At 41.6% G+C, this 19,957-nt stretch overlaps 1 protein-coding gene across 1 annotated transcript; it reads left to right on the top strand.

Annotated features, from left to right (window-relative positions):
- The first annotated feature begins 850 nt into the window (after window positions 1–850).
- Window positions 851–18,996, top strand: NARS1 (asparaginyl-tRNA synthetase 1). Its single transcript, XM_047828430.1, has 15 exons — window positions 851–1,038; window positions 2,124–2,203; window positions 4,926–4,991; window positions 5,085–5,177; window positions 5,264–5,353; window positions 6,496–6,574; window positions 7,863–7,933; window positions 10,549–10,635; window positions 11,844–12,065; window positions 12,171–12,370; window positions 12,787–12,922; window positions 13,549–13,662; window positions 16,560–16,691; window positions 16,986–17,117; window positions 17,877–18,996. Exons 1-15 carry the CDS (start codon window positions 996–998, stop codon window positions 18,006–18,008), a joined length of 1,677 nt encoding a protein of 558 aa, XP_047684386.1. The 5' UTR covers window positions 851–995; the 3' UTR covers window positions 18,009–18,996.
- Window positions 18,997–19,957: the final 961 nt, after the last annotated feature.

The following is a 19,957-nucleotide window of genomic DNA, read 5'->3' as shown; positions in this document are numbered from 1 at the left end:
ATTAGCTGAAGTACTCTTGAAGAAAAGTATTTGATTCCTATTCCCCATAGAGTCTGAACCTATGCACGTTGTTATTTTTAGTTCCTTTCATAACAAAAATAAGTTTTCCTTTGACTCAAGGACAAACTCTGGTATTCCACTCAACAGAGAATGATGACCAATGATGACCTTAGCTACCTTTTTTTTTTTTTTTTTTTTTTAAGTATCTATTATGCACTGGGCAGTGTACTTGTATCATCCTTCCCAAATAGGGAAATTGAAGCATAGACAGGTTAGGGAATTTACCCCAAGGCAGTTAGTAAAAGGCAGAACCAGAATTTCAGCCAGGTTTGAAGCCTTAGTTCTTTCCGCATTATTATGGCCTAAGAGTGATCCTTACAACTTTATATAAAAATATTCATAACCCAAATCATAAATATGTAAGTACTGTACGTTCATCCATTTACGTTAGAAAGTTAAAGCATCTTCATATGTCACAACAGGCAACCCATGTGAGGGCCTCTTCTGTCCCTCACCCTCACCCCCACCTCGTGGCTAGCTCTCAATATATTTGATGACATTAATTCCACAAGCATTCCAACATTTGGGGATACAGAGCGAAACTTCTGGTCTGATTTCCAAAAGGGCCCCAGCGCACCTACAGCTGGGGGCAGAATTCAGCAGGGAAAACAGGCAGGTGGAGACCATAGGGAAAGGATTGTAGTCCCTCCCCCGGCTCCCGGGTCTAAGCCTCCTGGGAGTGGCCAAGGGAACAGTGCCGGAGAGCACCTCAGCGCGCGGGGGCGGGGCGTCGGACCCGGAAGTTGTCTCTGCCCGACCCAAAGATGGCGGCTGCAGTGACGCCCGCCCTCATGTCGTGTCTTCCTGTAACCAATGCGCCCTGACGCTCGGGTGATTCGCCGGGTCGGCCTATGTGCGTCGTTCTGATGCAACGTCCGAGTCGAGGAATCCTCCGGTGCACGTTGGGGTGACAAGGCGGCAGTGCGTTGCAGGCGATGTCCTTGGAGGTGACCGGGCCGACCGCAGGGATGGTACTAGGTGAGTGGGGATCGGGGACCCCGGAGTGTGTAAGTGGAGCGATGCCCCTGCGTGGGGCAGGAAGCTAGTTGCAGTGGATTGCCTGGTCCGGAGTGGGCGGTCCACCGCTATTTATTCGTGAAAGATGGGAGCGAGGGAGGGGCCTGGACCCCCGCTGGGTCCCAACTCGCGGAGCGGGGCCCGGCTCCCCGGGAACCCCCAACGTCCGGGGACTGCGATGGCGGCAGCCTCGGACCCTACCCCACGGCGAACCATCTCGTGATTCAGCTGAGACTTGGGCACTGCGAGGCACTGTGAGACATCAAAGTAATCCCCAAATATGTAAGCTCTTCCAAGAGATCATCCCGAAAGGACTTGTGAATGCTAATTCGCTTTCACACATCCTCATTTATATTGAGATTTCCGGGGGACCATATGGTGCAGTAGAAAAAGGAAAACAGAGACCTGGATTGATGTCACTGTTCACACTCAACTAGTTATAAGGCCTTCTGCAGTTCGTTTAAGCTCAGAGCTTCGGTATCATTTAAAGATCAGATGGAGCTGGTATTTATTTGACATCTGTGCACTGTCACTGGGATATCTGTTTTGCATGTGTTATTTCGTCCTCCGTGCAGCCGATCAAGATGGGTATCATGTTTTCCCTCATTTCATAGACAAGCTCAGAAAGGTTAAGTGAATTCCCGAGGATCACCTGGCTTTTAAAGCACAACATCCTAAAAAATAAAAAATAAAAAAAAATAAAGCACAACATCCAAGATTCCAGTCTGGTCTGGCCAACTCCAAAGCCTTTTTTTGTTGTTGTTTTAATTGTTTCGGACTCCAACAGATACAGAAGCAGTCTCACAAATTAGAATCATCAAAGTTCATTTTGAAAAGCCAAATTTGTAACTAGTGTGTTTTTATGTGATGTCACTGAAATAAGGGAGTGGGAAAGTAATTATGATACTTCTTTTGGACTGTGGTAATTTTTGCTTATCAGTTGCTTGTTCTGTTCACAAAGGTAAAGAATGGATGAAGTAGTTACAGTATGAGGTGACTAATAATTATTGGCCAAGTGAGTAACTTACTCTCCTTTTGTAAAACAGAGCTCTATGTCTCGGATCGAGAGGGAAATGATGCTACAGGTGATGGAACCAAGGAGAAACCTTTTAAAACAGGTCTAAAGGTAGCGTCTCATTAGGAAAATGGCTTTGTGTTTATTAATGACTTATGTCTATTGCTCTGTGAGTTGTCAATGGTTTTATTTCAGGAAGTAGATTGTTTTTTAATTTTTTTTATGTTTATTCATTTTTGAAAGAGAGACAGAGCACAAGCAGGGGTGGGGCGGAGAGAGAGGAGGACACAGAATCCAAAGCAGGCTCCAGGCTCTGAGCTGTCAGCACAGAGCCCGACGCGCGGCTCGAACTCACTAACCTCGAGATTGTGACCTGAGCCGAAGTCGGATGCTCAACCGACTGAGCCACCCAAGCACCCCAAGAAATAGATTTGAAGAGAATTTTCAGGAAAGAGAAAATGAGGAATGTATACAGCTGTGTAGCTTTAAGAGTATTGGATGAAGAAGGTTTTAAACGTAATTTGAACATTTTGAAGAGGTGTCTTTTTCTTTCTTATCACCCTGAGAGAGAACATGCGAAACTCACTTGAGGATTTTTAGATCATGAGAAATAATAGTACGTTAGTAAATTAGCATTCTGTCTTCACTCTACAGACTCCTGAATCACGGAGTGTCTGTTCTGAGAAACGGGTCCATTCTTAGTGTACTAATGCAAATTAGATTCTTTGAGTCTCAAGACTCAGGATCACATCTAGATTCTAGTGGTAAATTCACTAAGAGGCCTCTTGGGAGATTAGAAGAAATCTGGGCATGAATTTCATGTGAGGGAGGCTGAGTCATAACTTTTAGAGAGAAATCTTTCATTTCCAGTTGTTTTGGGGTGATTCCTATGGCTCCCCAAAACTGACAACAGGGTTTAAGTGAATGTTTGCAGAATGTCACTATTAGCAAAAGTGTGCCATTCTAATTTGGGGAATTAAAGTTTGGGTCTTTCAATTTCAGTGATAAAAAAAGAGCCATCAGTAGAGAGTGTCAGGTAGCAAATTCCTAATGATTTACAAACATCTCTACAAAGTCTGATTATTAAAAAGAATTCCTCCTCTTGGATGTTTTTAAAAGATCCAGGTTCCCTCCTCTGCGATGACCATTGAGTTGGGGTTAGCGTTAAGACAAGATGAAAATTATTTTCCAGGTTTGGAAACTAGACCTTTAGTTTTTGTAAGCTGCAGATCCTATACCTGGAGAGACTAATTTGTTACATTTCGTGATTGACTGAATCAAGTAATATAAACTATGAAATCTAAATGACACAGCAACACCTGATATGTCTTCATATTTATGAAAAGAGGTGTTCTACATGGAGGAATTTTTCAAATTAAATGAGGCTTATTTAACCTTAAGGTTCTCAACCATTGTTTTTGTTTCTGAAAGAGTTTCAGAAACAACTTCCCTGATTTCTTAATGAAGATTAACCATTTAGGTGTAATCTGTGACTGTATTTTATCGTTAGCTCTTTCTCCTCTGTCGTTCTCCATATACTTCCTGCTGGTCCCCACAGCCCCTTAAAATCTGTTTCTTCCAGTCTGCCTTATACTGGGAAACTGTATACAGTTGATCCTTGAACAATACACCCCCGCAGAGTCAAATCTGTATATAGCTTTTGACTTCCCTAAAACTTAACTACTAATAGCTTCCCGTTAAGCAGAAGTTTTACCAATCACATAAACAGTCAATACATATTTTGAACGGTATATGTATTATATATTGTATTTTTTTAAAAAGTAAACTAGAAGAAAGAACATGTTAACATCATAAGGAAGAGGGGCACCTGGATGGCTCAGTCATTTGAGTGTCCGACTTTGGCTCAGGTCAGGATCTCACAGTTATAAGTTCAAGACCCACATCAGGCTCTCTGCTGTCAGCATGGAGCCCGCTTCAGATCTTCTGTCCCCCTCTCTCTCTCTCTCTGCCCCTCCATTGCTTGCACTCTTTCTCTCAAAATAGAAATAAACCTTAAAAAAAAATAAAATAAGGAAGAGAAAATGTACTTACAGTACTATACCATGTCTGTGGGAAAAAATCTGCATAAGTGGACCCACTCAGTTAAAAATTTTTTTTAATGTTTATTCATTTAAAAAAAATTTTTTTTTAACGTTTCTTTATTTTTGAGAGAGAGACAGAGCATGAACGGGGGAGGGTCAGAGAGAGGGAGACACAGAATCCGAAGCAGGCTCCAGGCTCCGAGCTGTCAGCACAGAGCCCTCCGCGGGGCTCGAACTCACGGACCGCGAGATCATGACCTGAGCTGAAGTCGGTCGCTTAACCAACTGAGCCACCCAGGCGCCCCTGTTTATTCATTTTTGAGAGGCAGACTGTGAGCAGGGGAGGGGCAGAGAGAGAGGAAGACACAGAATCCAAAGCAGGCTCCAGACTCTCAGCTATCAGCACAGACCCCGACGCGGGGCTTGAACTCACAAACTGTGAGATCATGACCTGAGCTGAAGTCAGACGTTCAACCAGCTGAGCCACCCAGGATCCCCTGGACCCACTCAGTTTAAACCCGTGTTCAGGGGTCAACTGTAATGTGCAACTGAACTTGCTAGAATTTTTGTGAAAGGACCTGAGCACTTCTACTTTAAGCAAAGTGTTTTTAGTACATCTGACCAGTCATTCTATGAACACTGACTTTTGACTCTTGGGGCCTGTATGCTTTTCTTCCTGGCTCTTGATTATGTTCTAGATAGCTGAAGTTGCCTCATAATTAGGATGTTACTTTGATTTCAAATATTGTACAACGTGAAAGCAATTTTCTTTTTCTCCCTTCCCACTCAAGGCTTTGATGACGGTAGGAAAAGAGCCCTTCCCCACCATTTACATAGACTCACAAAAAGAAAATGAGGTAGGTGAGCTAAAAAACTCAACAGAATTACATTTTATGAATAAATTCGCATCAGAACATGGAGGTCTTGAAAAAATATGTTTTTCTCTCTAGAGGTGGGATGTTATTTCTAAATCACAGATGAAGAACATTAAAAAAATGTGGCATAGGGAACAAATGAAGAGTGAATCCCGGGAAAAGAAAGAGGTGAGTCATGACTTTGCGACTGTGAATGGTTTTTGGGTTAGAATACTAGAAACCGTGTTAACAGATTGCTTTATTGTTAAAATTAGGCAGAAGACAATTTGCGAAGAGAAAAGAACCTGGAAGAAGCAAAGAAAATTACCATCAAAAACGATCCAAGTCTCCCAGAGCCAAAATGTGTGAGTGTGACACGTGTTGTCCCAAGTATCGTGGACTTCCCACGCCAGACTGTCAGCTCTGTGTCCGAGGGGCGTGCCCCATGGTCTGTTCCTTTGCACCATTTACCCTTCCTTGCCTTTTAGAAGGCGTAGAGGGAAATTACATTTTCGAGTTATGAGGCTGGTTCTTCTGGGGTTCGTTTTATTATGAAGTTTAGTAATTAGGTGTTGAATGGTTCCTGCCCTGCCTAAAAGCTGCCTAAGTGTCCTCCCTCCCTACCTATCCATTTCCTCACCATAAAATAAGGGGTCAAAATCCATGATTTTCATTATTACTTTTTTTAATAGTGATGTTTCTTTTTTAATATTTTTGAAGGAGAGAGAGAGAGAGACAGAGCATGAGCGGGGGAGGGGCAGAGAGAGAGAGGAAGACACAGAATCCAAAGCAGGCTCCAGGCTCTGAGCTGTCAGCACAGAGCCTGATGTGGGGCTCAGACTCACAAGCTGTGAGATCATGACCCGAGTTGAAGTTGGACACTTAACCGACTGAGCCACCCAGGCACCCCTGTTTTCATGACTTTTTTAAACAGATAAAACATTTTGTGATTTTGTGAATTGTATGCCTCTGTATTTTCTCTAGAACAGATGCTGGGCTGTGAGTGGACATACTTAAATGTCAAGTCGTTCTTGCTCCTGATGAATTTTCCTATTTTTCCTGTGTCCTTAACGATGAGCTGTCTTGGCTGCATTCATGCTCCCCTTCCTGTGCTCCTCTCTCCTTACCCCTCCAAAGCAAAAGCTGGCCTTGCTTAGCTTCCACCTTTCGATGTCAGGAGGGACTATGAGGGCAGGAGAGGGCTCTGTGTGGACTGGTTGTTGCTATTATGAGTTCATTTCATCATTGCTTATATATCAGTATCTGAGATTCCCGATGTTTCTCAGGGTCAGTTTTACACTAAGAGAAGACTTGGATTTTTTTTTCTTTTTTTTAACCACTCCAATATGGTGAAACTTGTTGGTTCTGACCTGCTGTAGAATGACTGTAGTTTTGTACCATTTGTGAATCTTTAACACTTTTACTGTCATCCGTCTAATAGTAGTGGAGAAGTTGATATGTGGTAAATTACACAGTTGGTCAAATGTTATTGATTTCAATTTGACAGGTGAAGATTCATGCACTGGAAGGGTACAGAGGCCAAAGAGTAAAGGTATTTGGCTGGGTCCACAGGCTGCGTAGGCAAGGTAAATGGTATAGCTTTGCTTTTCTCTCTTCAATTTTAAACATCCCTGGTCTTAGGTGAAGGAGAACATTAAAGACCTTTTCTTGGGGAGAGGGGTGAAATTTTTGGTATTGGAAGCTAGGTTTTAAAAGATGTGAACCATGGCCTTACTTTGTTCTTCTGTAATATGACTATTACAGGTTTAAAAATTACTTAAATGCTGGGACACCTGGGTGGCTCAGTCGGTTAAGCGTCTGACTCTTCATTTCGGCTCAGGTCATGATCTCATGGTTTGTGACTTCGAGCCCCTCATCAGGCTCTGCACTGTCAGTGCAGAGCCTGCTTGAGATCCTCTCTCTCTTTCTCTCTCTGCTCCCTGCCCCCTCAAAAATAAATAAATAAATAAGCATTTAAGATACAAGTTATTTAAAGATTATTTAAATGCTATTTAACGGTCAGCAACCACAGAGATCAGAAGTATCCAGTAAATATTTGTCTACTTGAATTTAATTATTTAATGAAAAGCAGGGGATGTATTACAGGAAGTACAAAGCCAGATCTGAAATTTATTTATGGCAGTAGTGTTGACTCTTATAATTAGTGTATCTGCATTCTACTTCTCCCTTGGCTCTGACTTTCTGCTTTCTCTTATTTTTATTTTTTTTTAATGTTTGTTTATTTTAAGAGAGAGTCGGGCAGAAGTAGGGGAGTGGCAGAGAGAAAGGGAGAGAGAGAATCCTAAGCAGGCTCCTCACCATCAGTGCAGAGCCCAGCATGGGGCTCAATCCCACGGAACCGCGAGATCATGTCTGAGCTGAAATCGGGAGTCAGACACTTAACCGACTGAGCCACCCAGGCGCCCCTCGTATTATTATTTTTATTACATGTATTTTATTGTAAGGACTTATCACATCCTTTGGAAATAAGATGGGGCATAAATAAAAAGAGTGATTCTGTGCAGGAATGTTTATGCCCCTCCCACTGAGCACACAGTACCAGGTTATTACAGGGGATGCAGGGGTGAATAAGACCTAATCCCTCGTCTCACGTGGCTTACTGTCTTGCTTTCCCATGGTCACGTGGATCATGAGGCTCACATAGGCTTTGGGAGCAGAGTGCAGAAAGTAAAGAACTTTACGAACACTGAGTAGTGATTTTACCAGTGGCTGCTTCGGAGGAAGGGGGCCACAAGGGAGGTTTGACCTGTTAACACTTAACCATGGAGTTTCCTTCTTTAATATCAAATTATGAGAAAGTACTTTTACGTGCCTTGAGAACCTTCTGGCTAAATTTTTCTTTCTCACATTTAGGAAAGAATTTAATGTTCCTAGTGTTGCGGGATGGTACAGGTTATCTTCAATGTGTCTTGTCGGATGACTTGGTAAGTGTTTTTTCTTCCTTATAGCTGAAAATCTGATTATTTTCAGTAAGTTCCTTTACTGTTAGTTTTGGGAATTTTAGGAGCGGTTTATGTATTTTAAACTGTTATTATGGAAAATTTCCAACACATAAAAATAGGAAACAGTGCAGTTGACCCTCGAACAACATGGGTTTGAACTGCACAAGTCCGCTTTGCACATGGGTTTTTTTTACAGTATCGTAAGTGTATTTTCTCCTTTATGACCTTGTTCACGACGTCTCCCTTTCTCTAGTTTCCTTTAAGAATACAGTATATAATGCGCATAACGTGTAAAATATGTTAATTGATTTTATGTTATTGATAAGGCTTCTGGTCAACCTTAGGCTGTTAGTTAAGTTTTGGGGGAATCAAGTGATAAGTGTATTTTTGACGGTGCAGGGGGTCAGCACCCCTAACTCCCAAATTGTTCCAGGTCAGCTGTATGAGGAAACCTCAGGGGTTCATCACCTAGCTTCGTTAACATCTTCGTCAGTTTCAGCTGCTGTAATAAAGTACCATAGATTGGTTGACTTACAAATAGAAACTTATTTCTCACAGTTCTAGAGGCCGATTGTGTTCTGGTGAGGGCCTTCTTCCTGGTTGCAGACTGCCAACTTCCTGTTGCATTTTCACATGGCAGAGAGCAGAGGAGGGGGGCAAACCCTGGTAACTCTTAAAAGGGCGCTAACCCCGTGACCCACCCTCATGACCTCATCTCATCCTCATCACCTCTGCGGGGCCTCACTTCCTCACCCCGTGCATTGGGGTGTAGGATTTCAACATACGAATTTTTAGGGGGACAAAAACATTAAGTCATTAAGTAATGACTAATGTGTGGCCAGTTCTGGTTTTCTACACCACCCCCCCCAGACGTTGTACCATTTCATATAAATATACCTGAATTTGCATCTCCAAGAAAAAAAAATTTTTTTAAGTGTATTTATTTTTGAGACATAGAGACAGAGCATGAGCAGGGAGGGACAGAGAGAGAAGGAGACACAGAATCCGAAGCAGGATCCAGGCTCCACACTGTCAGCACAGAGCCTGACACAGGGCTCGAACTCACAAACTGTGAGATTGTGACCTGAGCCGAAGTCCGAGGCTTAACCAACTGAGCCACTCAGGTGCTCCCCCCGCCCCCCCCGCCAAAATATTTCTAAGATAACCATGCTAATGTTATCACAACTTCCTAAAATGAAGACCACTCCTAATTGGCTGGTTTGAATGAGAACCCAAACCAGATCTATGTATTCCTTTGAGTTGATGTGGGTCTGAAATCTCAGTCTGTAACCGTTCTTCCTTTTTCTTTTCTTCCTCCATCCTCACTCCCTCCACCCGCCCCCCCACATCCAGCCCTTGCTGTTTATTTGTTTGAAAAATCCTAGTTGGTTGTCTTGTGGAACTTGTCCATTCTAGATTTGGTTGGTTGCATCCTGAGATGTCATTTAACATGTTCCTCTATCCTCTGTATTTCTTTTTAAAAAAAAATTTTTTTTTTTTAACGTTTACTTATTTTTGAGACACAGAGAGACAGAGCATGAACAGGGGAGGGGCAGAGAGAGAGGGAGACACAGAATCCGAAACAGGCTCCAGGCTCTGAGCTGTCAGCACAGAGCCCAACGCGGGGCTCGAACCCACGGACCGTGAGATCATGACCTAAGCTGAAGTCGGACGCTTAACCGACCAAGCTACCCAGGCGCCCCTATCCTCTGTATTTCTTACAAGCTTATCAGATTCAGGTTTTTGGGTTTTTTTGTTTGGTTTGGTTTAGTTTGGTTTTGTTTTGTTTGTTTGTTTGTTTGTTTGTTTTTGACACAGCTACTTCCTGGGCTAGGCTCTGCTCTTTCAATCGCATCACATCATAAAACACATAAAGGGGCGCCTGGGTGGCGCAGTCGGTTGGGCGTCCGACTTCAGCCGCGTCACGATCTCGCGGTCCGTGAGTTCGAGCCCCGCGTCAGGCTCTGGGCTGATGGCTCGGAGCCTGGAGCCTGTTTCCGATTCTGTGTCTCCCTCTCTCTCTGCCCCTCCCCCGTTCATGCTCTGTCTCTCTCTGTCCCAAAAATAAATAAAAAAACGTTGAAAAAAAAATTAAAAAAAAAAAAAGAAAAAAAAGAAAACACATAAAGACACATGTTGTCTTTTTTTTTTTATGATTTGATGATAGTGAGTTGAAGTGTTGATAGTCTGACCCCTCCCTTATAAAGGTACTTGTCACTTTTGTCCTAATGATTTTAGTAGTATCGACGATCATAGTCTAGGTGGACTGTTTATTATTTCAACAGTCTGAATTTTAAAGAAAAAAAATGGACTGTTCACATATTTTTAAGAGATGTGGGCTACTGTCATTTCTGCATATATATGTGTATAAAGTGTCTATTTACTTCTGTATGTTTATCTGTAAATAGATGGATCCTTCCCCCACAAAAATAGCTATTAATAGTAGATATTAGTACTAAATACTAATGGCCGTATTATTTTACCGGTTTTAGACCAGGTAACTTCTATGTCAGTAATCCCCTTAGCTTTCTGTGCATTGGAACATATATTTTGACGTAAATATGAGTCAGTACATTTGAGCTTTAATCTTTTTACAGTGTCAGTGTTACAATGGAGTAGTCTTGGCCACCGAGAGTAGCGTTGCAGTCTATGGGATGCTAAATCTGACCCCAAAGGGCAAGCAGGTGAGTAGATTGAATTCCTCACTGGATGAATAGGTGGTTGTTTGTTCTCCAGTGCTTTTCTATTTGTACTTTCTGTATTTGGGAAATAAACCCGCTACTGTGATGTCCTTGCTAAATTTAACATCCCTTTACCTTTTCCAGCGAGATATGTACACTGTACATCTCACATGATACAACAAACTCAGGGATTTCCAGTTTTACAGATTTCTTAAATAACCCTCAGGGGCCATAGTAAAGCCACTTTGCTACGGATGTGTGAATAATTTTTCAGCAAGGTGGAAGTAAGAGCCATCTCCCCAAAAAATTTTATGAGAGGACAGTAACCTGAATCTGAAATTTTATGAACAGAATTTGAAAGTCTCTTTTAGAAAAAGTGAACTGTAATTCTGATAGACAGTTGTTTGTTCTCCAGCCAACAGGCCCATAACCCACACCAGTTACAGCTACTTGTTGGTAATTATCGTTCAGGTAATTACTGTGGTTCTGCTTGTTGGCTGGGAAAGAAAACGAACGAATGTGGCATATTAACCACCAGAGGGAGCCCCTAGAGTCTTCCTGATAGACTAGAAATACGGATAAAAGAGGGTCTCCCGGACTTCATGTAAAAGAACCTACATTAAGAATAAATATCTGACTCAAGTTCACTGACGTAATGTCATTTGCAAAACGGAGTAGTCGTTATGATGTGTTACTTGCTCTCCAGGGTTTGGCACCAAGATAATTACATATATTCCATGATGCCTGGCTTCTAAAATGAATTGCTATTAATGGAATTATTAGGGAGAATTTGAATTCCTGTCATATATCTGTTCCAAAGAGAAACAGCTTTTGGTAAAATCTTTGCATTTAAGGAGTTTTTTAATATAAGTAAAGTGTTATTTTAAATTATCGGGCAAAGGTGAGAAGATACGCTGGCTGGTAATGGTGGTTAGTACTTACTCCAAGTTGCAAGATTATCATTTATTTTCTTAGTTAGTGCTTTTCTATTTTGTTTTTAAATTGCATATTTACTCTGAGAGGAATATTAAAAATATCAATGTAAAATTGAATTATTGGGTCTTTGTGATTGGAAAAGTAGGCTAATACTGATGAGGTCTTAGAAATACCAGGTTACCAAAAATGTTGACATAAATTAAAATCCTCAATAATGTTAGTTTTTTGTCTTCTCTTCTCTCTCCTTTCTCCCCACCCCTCTTTCTAAAATGTAGGCTCCCGGTGGCCATGAGCTGAGCTGTGACTTCTGGGAACTGATCGGGTTGGCCCCTGCCGGAGGAGCTGATAACCTGATCAACGAGGAGTCGGATGTTGACGTCCAGCTCAACAACCGACACATGATGATCCGGGGAGAAAACATGTCCAAGATCCTGAAAGCACGTTCCGTGGTCACTAGGTGCTTTCGAGATCACTTCTTTGATAGGGGATACTATGAAGTAAGTGTGTGTTCATCTTTTGTAAAACAAACAATACCTTCTGCCATTTTTACAATTGAATGGTGGCACTCACTAGCCTTTATTTACGCCTTTCCATTGGAACAGGTTACTCCTCCAACGTTAGTGCAAACACAGGTGGAAGGTGGTGCTACGCTCTTCAAGCTGGACTATTTTGGGGAAGAGGCATTTTTAACTCAGTCCTCTCAGTTGTACCTCGAGACCTGCATTCCGGCTCTGGGAGATGTGTTTTGTATTGCACAGTCATACCGGGCGGAACAGTCCAGAACACGAAGGCACCTGGCTGAGTACAGAATTGTCTTTTTATTGTTATTTAAAAAGAATATTTTTAAGAACGTATGTTTAGAGAAGCAATCTTTATGTAGGAAAATGATGACTATGTTAAAAAAAAAAAAATTGACCTATTGAAAGGGTATGTGGAAGGCAGTTCAACAAATTAATGGAAGTCATGTATGGTTTTGCCTCCTAGGCCAGAGCTAGCTTTGGGCTCTTCTTTCACTTGGCCTTGAACCTTTATAAGGGATAAACAAATCACTATTCACAGAGGAAAGAAAGGGGCCCTAAAACTAAGTTGCTGAGTTGGGAGTTGGTTAGTGGTGCTGGAATTGCACATTTCTGGGCAGTTTTGCAATGTTAATGTCCTTGCTTGAGAGAAACTTGGCAGAAAAGAAGAGCGGCCCCCAGCTAGTGTCTTGTTCTTCAGATACACACACGTGGAAGCAGAGTGCCCTTTCCTGACCTTTGAGGAGCTCCTGAATCGATTGGAGGATTTGGTTTGTGATGTGGTGGACAGAGTCTTGAAATCACCTGCAGCAAGCATAGTGCGCGACCTTAACCCGGTAGGAGTACTGTTTTATGGACATGCAAAATCGTAATTCTTTTTTCGGAAAGTAATGAAGTCTTCACCATCAGTTTTTCTAGATTTAGTGATGTGAGCTCTGAAATAACTCGCTGTTTATGTGTATACACACACACACACACACACATATACATATGTATACATGTGTGTGTATACATATGTATACATATACATATGTGTGTGTATATATGTATACATATATATATATTTTTAAACATACGATTGGTACATAGCTTTATTATTAGTTTCAGGTGTACAGCATAATGATTTGATATACAATTTGTTCTTACGATGCAACTCTTCTAAGATCTATTCTCTTAGCAACTTTCAAATTTATAAATCGAGTATTGTTAGATATAGTCCCCTTGTTGCACATTATATCCTCAGGACTGACTTATTTTATAACTGGAAGTTTGTACCTTTTGACCACATTCCCGCATTTCTGTACTTGTATTTTTAAGAGAAACTTTGATTCCATTTGTAAGAATGTCGTTGTTTGCTAGTCTGAAATAACATTTTGCAATAATGATGAACAGTTTTTCTCAAAATGGAGCTTTTAGTGTTACTGCTTCTTCACATACACTGTATTTTTTCTTTCCGTTATAGAACTTCAAGCCCCCCAAACGGCCTTTTAAGCGAATGAACTATTCAGATGCTATTGTGTGGCTGAAAGAACACGACATAAAGAAAGAAGATGGAACTTTCTATGAATTTGGAGAGGTATGTATTGCTTTCTAATTGTTGTTTCAAAGGTGTCATTGTGAGTAAGTGGATTGCTACTCTGGTTATTTAACCAGTAATGCAGGAGGCATCTGCTTCTGGTCAAATAACTGGTAACAACAGACCCACCTCCTCCCTGGGGTCGTTAGGACTCAGAATCCGCAAGTGTAGAGTAAGCCTTAGAATGGTACATTTCTGTAGTATTCAATAAATAGCTGTCACATCTTCTCTTTTGCCTCTTTCCTCTTCTTCCATGATCAATCCATGGTCTAGATTTACTCTAGTGGTAATTCTCAAGACTAGTGGGAGGCTTCAGAAAGGTGTAAACTTTAAAATTACATGCAGGGGGCGCCTGGGTGGCTCGGTCCTTTAAGTGTCCAACTCTTGATTTTGGCTCAGGTCATGATCTCCCGGTTCGTGAGTTCGAGCTCCACGTTGGGCTCTGCACTGATAGTGTGGAGCCTGCTAGGGATTCTCCCTCTCTCTCTCTCTTTCTCTTTCTCTTTCTCTCTCCCTCTCCCTCTCTCCCTCTCTCCCTCTCTCTCTATCTGCCCCTCCCTCACTCATGCTCACTCTCCCTCAAAATAAGTTAATTAATTAAAAAAAATAAATGGAATTACATACAAAATATTGGTATGTTTATGTTCGTTTTATTTGTCTGGAGAAAGTAACCTGGCTCTTTCAAAGAGGATTCCTCTCCCAAAAGAGTATATTAAAACTTTTCCAGGTGGAGAAGAGTCAAAGAAAATAGCTGTTGTTTGAAATGCAAACCAAGAGAGCAGGGTAAGGTGGTCTTGATGGGGAAGGTGGTCTAGTGTTTCAGATAAACTGGGAATGTATATTAGAGGTATAGATTGTTAACACTATTAAGCCCTCTTCCCTGTGCATTTAATCATTTCTTACATAGTATTTGCAAATCTGTTTTTATAGATAAAATTTGAGTATTGCTATTTAAAAATATATATATATATATGAGTAGCTACTGCTAACTAGAGTTTTGTTTCATTTTTGGAAGGAATTTACAGAGAGGACAAACAGTATATTAGACCTCTATAAATTACTTCTAGTGTTTCAGTTGGTGGTGTATAATAACAAAATTTTGGGGCCGCCTGGGTGGCTCAGTAGGTTAAGCGTCCAACTTTGGCTGAGGTCATGATCTCGTGATCCGTGAGTTTGAACCCCACGTCAGGCTGTGTGCTGACAGCTCGGAGCCTGGAGCCTGCTTCGGATTCTGTGTCTCCCTCTCTCTCTCTGCACTTCTGCCGCTCATGTTCTGTCTCTCTCTCTCTCTCTCTCTCTCTCTCTCTCTCTCTCTCTCCCCCCCCTCCCTCCCTCTCCCTCCCTCTCCCTCAAAAAATAAGGAAACACTTTAAAAAAATGTTTGTATTGAAGATTTGAGAATCGTTATTACCTAAAACTTAGCAAAGTAGTGTCACAAAGTTGAGTGGAAAGAGCACAATGTTTGGAGTAAGAAGCCCTCCAGGTGGGCTTAGCTCCCACCTGTGTCCTTACTGCTGAGTAATGGGAGGCCAGTGACCCCACCCCCTGGTTCTTTATCTCCACTGTGGAGGTAAGAGCAGCTTTGCCAAGTTGTGAGGACTCCGTGAATTGAATGCTTTGAGGCTCAAAAGGCCCTCGAAGCTTGTCAGCATTTATTGTACGCTGATGTCATCCCGTACACATGAGGACACCAGAGTACATACGTGGTCCTCCAACTTTTTGGAATGTGCAGTAAGACCATTTCCTCCCCGGGGCGCCTGGTGGCTCAGTCGGTTAAGCATCCAACTTCGGCTCAGGTCATGATCTCACGGCTCGTGAGTTCGAGCCGCGCGTCGGGCTTTGTGCTGACAGCTCAGATCCTGGAGCCTGCTTGGGATTCTGTGTCTCCCTCTCTCTCTGCCCCTCTCCTGCTCACACTCTGTTTCTCTCCCTGTCTCTCTCTAACATGAATAAACGTTAATTTTTTTTTTTTTAATACCATTTCCTCCCAGTTAAATCTCACTCTAGTAGGTAAAGCAGACGAAAGCTGAGGGACCAGTATTATCCAACTCATCTCCCATTTCCTCTCTTTACTTTAGAGGGCACAGGCCTCCTGGGACTGGGGCTTGGTGACCCCTGTGCCGGGTGATTGCTAAGCTCCGGTTTGGCTCTTAGGTTAAACATACCAATGAGTCTTGTCCTGTTCTCTCGGTCAGTTTGTACTGAGACAAGACTTTTCAGGTTTAACTTGAATTTATGTGTGGTTTACCCAGATGATGTTTCGAATGAGAAGCAGATTAGCCCTGTTCTTCATCATCTAACATTTCTCGGCTAACTATTCTACGTGCGGTTACGCTTAGGAACTTGACACTTGTTATTTGTCTTATGACTCTTGTCTTCCTACCATTGAAGCCACATAGATTTATTGTAACAGGAAAAGAAGTACAGATGACAGGAGAGTTTGAAGATTAGTGTTATTAATAACACACCGTGCATAGACCAGTGATATTCTGGAGCATTCACTGATGAGCTTATGCCATATGGGACTAAGCGGACCATGTTTGCTTCAGAGCTAGACGAAACTGGCCCCTGAGAAAAGAAACCGAACAGTATCTAGTCACAGTGATAACGACTTGAGTGGTTTGGTTTTCATCTCTCAAGCAGCATGGCTCTTGAGATGTACTGTAGAAGGAAGCGGATCTTTTTGCGGTTGGTTTAATAACTGCGTGTGAGTTTTTAAAATACCTTGATTGTTTTTGGAAGAAACTGTTGCTTCCACCCATGGGTATGGGTTGTGGGTGGGTGTGTATTCTCTGCTGTGTTGCGTTCCCGAGATAAGGGCTGCTTCTGGGTGAGAGCTGCCTCCGTCTTGTTGCCTTTCGAGTAGTAAATGTTAATGAAGCCTTCTTTCACCACAGGATATCCCAGAAGCTCCTGAGAGACTGATGACGGACACCATTAATGAGCCCATCTTGCTATGTCGATTTCCCGTAGAGATCAAGTCCTTCTACATGCAGCGATGTCCTGAGGATTCGCGCCTTACGGAATCTGTCAGTTTGTGATTCAGATCATAATTTTGCTCCTTAAGGGGGTGGGGACTGCCACTGGAATAAGATACAGCTCATGGCAAATGCTGCATTACACATCTAGAATGGCAATATTTAAAGAAGTGGGTTTTGTCTTCTGATCGGGTTTAACATTTCTTGTTAAATTACAGGATTTGAATATTACATCCGTAGTGCTCTGTTAGCTCTAAGAGCTTCATTGTGGTTTTCCTTGAAACTAGAGCCGTGTCATGACTGACGGCTTGGTAGTAACTGCATTTTATTTACTTGTTTTTAAAGGTGGATGTGTTGATGCCAAATGTTGGTGAGATTGTGGGAGGCTCAATGCGTATCTGGGATAGTGAAGAAATGCTGGCGGGTTATAAAAGGGAAGGGATTGACCCCACTCCCTACTACTGGTACACAGATCAGGTAAGAACAGTTTTGTTTTGGTTTTTACACTCTTAAATGTTTTCATTATAATAGTTCTGTATAAATTGAAACCTAAAAGGCGAGAAGTCAGTGTGGTACTTTGGTGTTTGAACGAGCTATATTCAGCTTGATGTTCTAATAGTGTGGCATGGGATTATTACTAGTTTTACTTTTGTCCAATAATATGTGCACTTCATTTGAAAAGCTCCTAGCTGCTGGCCTTGCCACTGCTACTAAAATTTTAAAAAATTGTTGTTAGATTCTACCAGCGTCGAGGCTAGCTTGCATTTCCCTCTGATAAACAGAGACGTTGACTTAGTTTAAAAGTTTGAAATCTCTTCTTTTCAGGGTGACACTTAACCCCTGGTTTATTTTTCATACCAAATCATTTCTACACACGTGACCTATGAAAGCAAATAGAATAAGAGTTCAGTTCTTGGGGCGCTTGGGTGGCTCAGTTGGTTGAGCGTCTGACTTCGGCTCAGGTCATGATCTCACCGTTTGTGAGTTCGAGCCCTGCATTGGGCTGTGTGCTGACAGTGCGGAGCCTGCTTCGGATCCCTCGCCCCTCTCTCTGCTTCTCTCTCTCTCTCTCTCTCTCTCTCTCTCTCTCTCACACACACACACACACAGATAACATTTAAAAAAATTCAAAATAGAGTTGAATTCTTAACCACGATAAGTGAACTCATTTCACAGTAGAAAAATTTTAATATCTTAGACAAAATTTTAAACATCTGTTCTTTTTTTTTTAAACAGAGAAAATATGGCACATGTCCTCATGGCGGATATGGCTTGGGCTTGGAACGATTCTTGACCTGGATTCTGAATAGGTATCACATCCGAGACGTATGCTTATACCCACGATTTGTCCAGCGTTGCAAACCATAACTGATTCCTCCAGAAACATGAAGCAAAGAATACAGTTTATGAAAGGAACAGACTGCCTCTTTCAAAAAAAAGCCAAAATCTTCCCTTTTTTATTCCATTCATGTTTATCTATTTCTTTTTTCTCTACCACCAAAAGCAATCCAAATCATTTGAATATCAAGTAACATCCATATTGTCTTTGGTTTTTTTTGGTATTGTCATTTAAAAAAACAATATCCATCAGAAAGTTTGGGGGAAACATGTGGCATGTAACACTACAGTTATAAATCCATTTCAGCATTTTTATCTAATTATAGGTTATAATTTTTGCATCATATATGCCGCATATATACTTAAACAGGTTTTAATTATGGACTAAGACATTCCAGTAACTTAATCGTTTCGTCCTGTTAAGTGTAACTGGAATTCTTTAATTTATGTCATTTTATTGTATCCGTGAGTTAGAACATCTTGGGGGAAAATTAACAGTGTGGTGTAAAAATCTGCTAGTATTAGAACAATGTGATTCAATAATAGATACTGGAATCAAACAAACACACTTTTGCATTGGTTATTAATCTTGTCTAATTGTGTAGAGCTGCTTATAATTCTGAAGCATATGAATTGGTGTGGAAGAATTTGTAAAAATGGAATTGCCCTAAACAATTCGAAGTTACAGCAAAAAAAAATTTTTTTTTTTTTGCTTCCTAGCGTTAGGTTAAGCTAAAGAGGCAGTGAGCTTCCCTCTTTCCTGGTAATTTCTAAGTAATTAAGAATAAATAAATTCCAAAAGAATTTGCAGCTGGAATCTTAATGACAATTGTACGTGGCTGTCTGAGTCTTCCCACACCGTGTCTTTAGATCTAATCTGTGTTACCTTATTAACTCCTAGCAGGCTTATTGAATGCCTTCATTTCAGATTTGGTTAATTTCTCTCCCAAAATGCATGTCATGTATTCTCAATAGGCTGTATTCCCAGCAATCAATAAATGGACACACGTAAAAACTATTTGCTGGCTTAATTTTTCTAAAGCTGAACATCTCAGTCTTACATTAGTTCATGCCTTTTTCATTTTTGTCAATCTTTTTATTTTTCATAATGTGTATATGGGAAGTTAGATATTACCAAATTTAGTAGCTTTATTAAAATTACATAATAGTGAAGAGGAACAAGTTTTAAAAATTAGATGCGGGTTCTAGTTAAGTTTTGTAATCTTTGTTATTTTTGGACACATTAGATTATATCCTATTTTGCAATTAAGTGAAATGGCAGATGGAAATGGGGCATTTATAGTATATTTGGCCTGTGGGGTGCCTGGCCTGCTCAGTCGGTTGTGTCTGACTCGATTTAGGCTCAGCTCATGATCTCACGGTTCATGAGTTTGAGCCCCACATTGGGCCCTGCACTGACAGTGTGGAGCCTGCTTGGGATTTTCTCTCTCTCTCTGTCTACCCCTTCCCCACTCATACACATGCATTCTCTCTCTCTCTTTCTCTCTCTCTCTCTCTCTCTCTCTCTCTCCCCCCTCCTCCCCCCCGCCCGCCACCCCCTCCAAAATAAATGAATAAACTTAAAAAGATATAGTGTATATTTGGCCTGTATCTTTAAGTAAAAAGTACTTGGAAGAAAGTGAATGAGCTCTGACTGGATTCAACTAGGGAGTTCATTTGATCAGAATTTGAGGAAGAGGTTGGACCCAGTTAGTCTAAATTTTAATTGTGTAAATGAATGGAGAATTTTGAATACTGAGAGAGCTGTGGGATTAGGTGGGGATAAATGCGTCAAGGTCATGGTGACATCGGGCCAAGAATCTGAGCGTGGCGAGCAGCAAACCTCATGCACGCGGACGTTCTTCCCTTAACCGTGTAGTTGTTACTGCCACCTGGTGTCACAGCCCCATCCTGAGGCCCCACCGTGTGTCCAGCCATAGACACCCAGTTCCGAGTTCCTGTTCCTGCGGGACTGTCCT

This window comes from Prionailurus viverrinus, chromosome D3, assembly GCF_022837055.1.
Source record: "Prionailurus viverrinus isolate Anna chromosome D3, UM_Priviv_1.0, whole genome shotgun sequence".
Taxonomy (NCBI): domain Eukaryota; kingdom Metazoa; phylum Chordata; class Mammalia; order Carnivora; family Felidae; genus Prionailurus; species Prionailurus viverrinus.
The sequence above is the reverse complement of the archived record's forward strand: the minus strand, read 5'-3'. Positions and strand labels throughout refer to the sequence as shown.